The sequence below is a fragment of the Podarcis filfolensis genome (genome assembly GCF_964270895.1).
Source record: "Podarcis filfolensis genome assembly, chromosome: 13".
In the NCBI taxonomy this organism is placed as follows: domain Eukaryota; kingdom Metazoa; phylum Chordata; class Lepidosauria; order Squamata; family Lacertidae; genus Podarcis; species Podarcis filfolensis.
In genome coordinates, this window is record NC_139615.1 from 23,930,733 (window position 1) to 23,933,989 (window position 3,257).

At 38.4% G+C, this 3,257-nt stretch overlaps 1 protein-coding gene across 1 annotated transcript; it reads left to right on the plus strand.

Moving 5' to 3' along the window:
- Positions 1–479: 479 nt before the first annotated feature.
- LOC310746662 (olfactory receptor 6M1-like) lies at positions 480–3,257 on the plus strand (the record flags this gene model as incomplete). Its single annotated transcript, XM_083580643.1, has 2 exons — positions 480–538; positions 2,283–3,257. The coding sequence occupies exon 2, from the start codon at positions 2,307–2,309 to the stop codon at positions 3,255–3,257; it is 951 nt and encodes a 316-aa protein (XP_083436769.1). The 5' UTR covers positions 480–538; positions 2,283–2,306.

Below are 3,257 nucleotides of genomic sequence, written 5' to 3' on the forward strand. Positions count from 1 at the left end.
TTTGATGCATATAGAGAGACAGGAAGAAGGGCTGAGTGTGCCATTTCCCTTGCCATTGCAGGAACTAATTTTAAAGTCAAATAGGTTAGTTTTTCAAAACACTTGGTGTTGGAACCAGTCTTTTTAGCAAGGTGCTCTAGTGCTTTATGGAGGTCAGAACAGACTTTACTCTTAGCAGGATTCATTGCTAGACACAAGGGGTTTTAGATTGCTAGTGGATAAAAAAAAATGTTAAATTTAGATGAACTTTAATGCTCCTTTCCACACAGAACTCATGGATTTATGCCACTTAACTGTCCATGTTTTAACAAGAAATGCAGACATGCTAAATTCTAGACTTATTTTATTGTCCTTTTTATTGTGTGCTTAACTTGTTCATATAACTGTTATTACAGAACCTATAGGAAAAACTTAACACGTATGATTTTCCTTACAAGAACTAGTCCATAATGGTCTGGCAGTAGCCATCATACTGCAAACAATTTTATTTTTCTTCTTTGATGGACATGTAAGCATGGATAACTCAGTCAACAAGAAAGTGAGTAATTACAAAAATCTATCATCTATCTCTATCTCTCTATCTCTCTATCTATCTGATGTTCATACCACCATATGAGGTGATATAGCTCAATGGCAGACCACATTTTCATGTAATGATTTCCATGTAAATATTCTAAGATTCAATCTCTGGCAGACTGCCATCATGTAGACAAGTAGTTGGAGGTAAAGCCCATCAAAATTACTGGGCTTCCCTGTCTCCTAACTAAGTAAATGTAAGAGGCACTAGCATCCTGAGGTGTGTGGTTGATGTCTTAACATAGATATCAGAAGGAAAGGTTTGGTTGATCGAAATGGTGGCTGGCCATCCTTCTTCATGTAACTCACATGTTACTACTGCCTGTTTATTAGAGGTTAGGGAGATATCTGGATTGGAAGAACACACTGCAAAAGTAAAGAGGTTTCCAAAGGAAGTTAATGCTTTTCTCAAATTTTGGGAACCTCTGCAGTGTATATCCTAGTCTGTTCTGTGTCCTAGTGTGTGATTTTATACCCACTTAACAGCAAGCAAACCCTGATATTAAAAACTTATAGCACAAATATATGAAATTTGCCCTCTCTAGCCTTATATGTACAAACGCTGCTAGTGCATATACACATACATTAGGACATTATGTTACACTGTTTCATATGCAGCAGGTAAGTTAGTATTGGAGCAACATTATAAACTGGAACTGTGTGTGCATTAAGCACTTGTTGTACAGACACTTTCATTATCTATATCACAACAAATAGAGAAATAATAGTACACAGGATCAAATGCACAAACAGAGAAATTTGATGACTAGTTTACAAATTAATCTTGATTTAATGTGCACGTGTACATTTATACAAGTAATGTACAATCGGGGTCAGCTAGCACACATATAAACTCCTCACCCAATATTCACATCTCTAATGAGTGGCTTTCATGTTTAAACATTTTGCCACAGAAATTTTTTTTTGTATGCCCTAGCATCACCCCAGTGCAATGTTTTCCAAATGACATTTCCAGCTATTCGTCATCAATTAAGCAGCAATTAAATGTAGATCAATGAAGCAATGTGTATGTTTGTATTGACAAGGTATTTATGACTATTAACTGAATGTATACACTAACTAATATCTGGAAGGTTGGTGATTAGCATTGGACTTAGACAAGGGAGACCTGCATTTAAATTCCTGTTCAGCCACAAAGCATATTGGGTGGCATTGAGACAAGTAACCATTTTACAGCCTAATCTATGTCTAAAGGTGACTGTGAAGATAAAGGGGGGGGGGGGATGTTCATCACCTTGACCTCTTTAGAGAAAAGTCAAAATATACATTTAATAATAGGATCATTCTGTGACATTATGTCTCTTATGAGTGACTCAAGACATTCCTAAATGTTATAAGCAACTGAGGAATATACTTCTGGGAACCAAGCATAAGATAAGGTAGGGATGAGGAACAACTGCCCCCCCCCATTGTTGTTGGACTACAGTTCCCATTATCCCTGACTATTGGGTATGATGGGCATGGCTATTGGATGTTGGAGTGAAACTTCTGGAAAGCCAGAGGTTCTCCATCCTTCAGCTATTTATTTTCCCTCATACAGCAAAGCAGGAAAAAAGCCAGTAAAAATCAGGTCCAGGAAATCAGTAAGCTGGCTGTCCTGCAAAATGGTGGCAGTCTGGAGGCATCTGAGATGTAGCACTGTGGTTCCGATACTATTTGTAACAAGATGATTTCTCTTTATCTAGGTGGAGAGATAAATATGATGAAACATGGAAAGGAAGAATGCAACACATATAACTGAATTCATCCTAACTGGTTTTCCAAATCCTTGGGAGATAGAGATCCTCCTCTTTCTTATATTCTTCATCATTCTGATGGCAACAATGATTGGGAACACCATAATCATAACTCTTATAATAATTGATTACCGCCTACATTCCCCTATGTATTTCTTCCTCTGTAACTTGTCTGTCATTGAAATTTTTGCAACTCTGACAGTGGTGCCCAAAATGATGCAGAACTTCCTACTGGAAAAGAAATCCATCTCTTTCTATGGGTGCCTGGGTCAGTCATATTTCTATTTCTTGTTTGGCACCTCTGAATATGTTCTACTGGCTATGATGTCCTATGATCGATATGCAGCTATATGCTACCCACTTCGCTACAGCACAATCATGAGTGGGAAGGTTTGTGTCAATCTTGTTGTAGGTTCCTGGATGAGTGGATTCTTCTCCATACTTGTTCCCACGGTGATGAAGTTAGGCTTGCCTTACTGTGGTCCTAATGTGATCGATCACTTTTTCTGTGACAGTGCCCCTTTGCTCCACTTAGCCTGTACTGACATCAGCCTTGTGGAATTTATTGACTTCCTTGTCTCACTTCCCATTCTTCTGGGTTCTCTTTTACTGACACTCATCTCTTACTTTTATATTATAAACACCATTCTCAGGATTCCTTCTGCCACAGGAAGGCAGAAGGCATTCTCAACTTGTGCCTCCCATTTCACCGTGGTTACAATTGGCTATGGCACCTCTGTCTTCATTTATGTTAGGCCGTCCCAAGCCAATTCTATGAGCTTCAACAAAATTGCCTCTCTGGTCACAACTGCAGTGACACCCTTGCTCAACCCCATTATCTTTACATTTAGAAACCAGAAAGTCCAGGAAGTTTTTAGGGACTCAGTTAACAAGTACATAAAGAAAAGAAAAGAAGGAGATTGA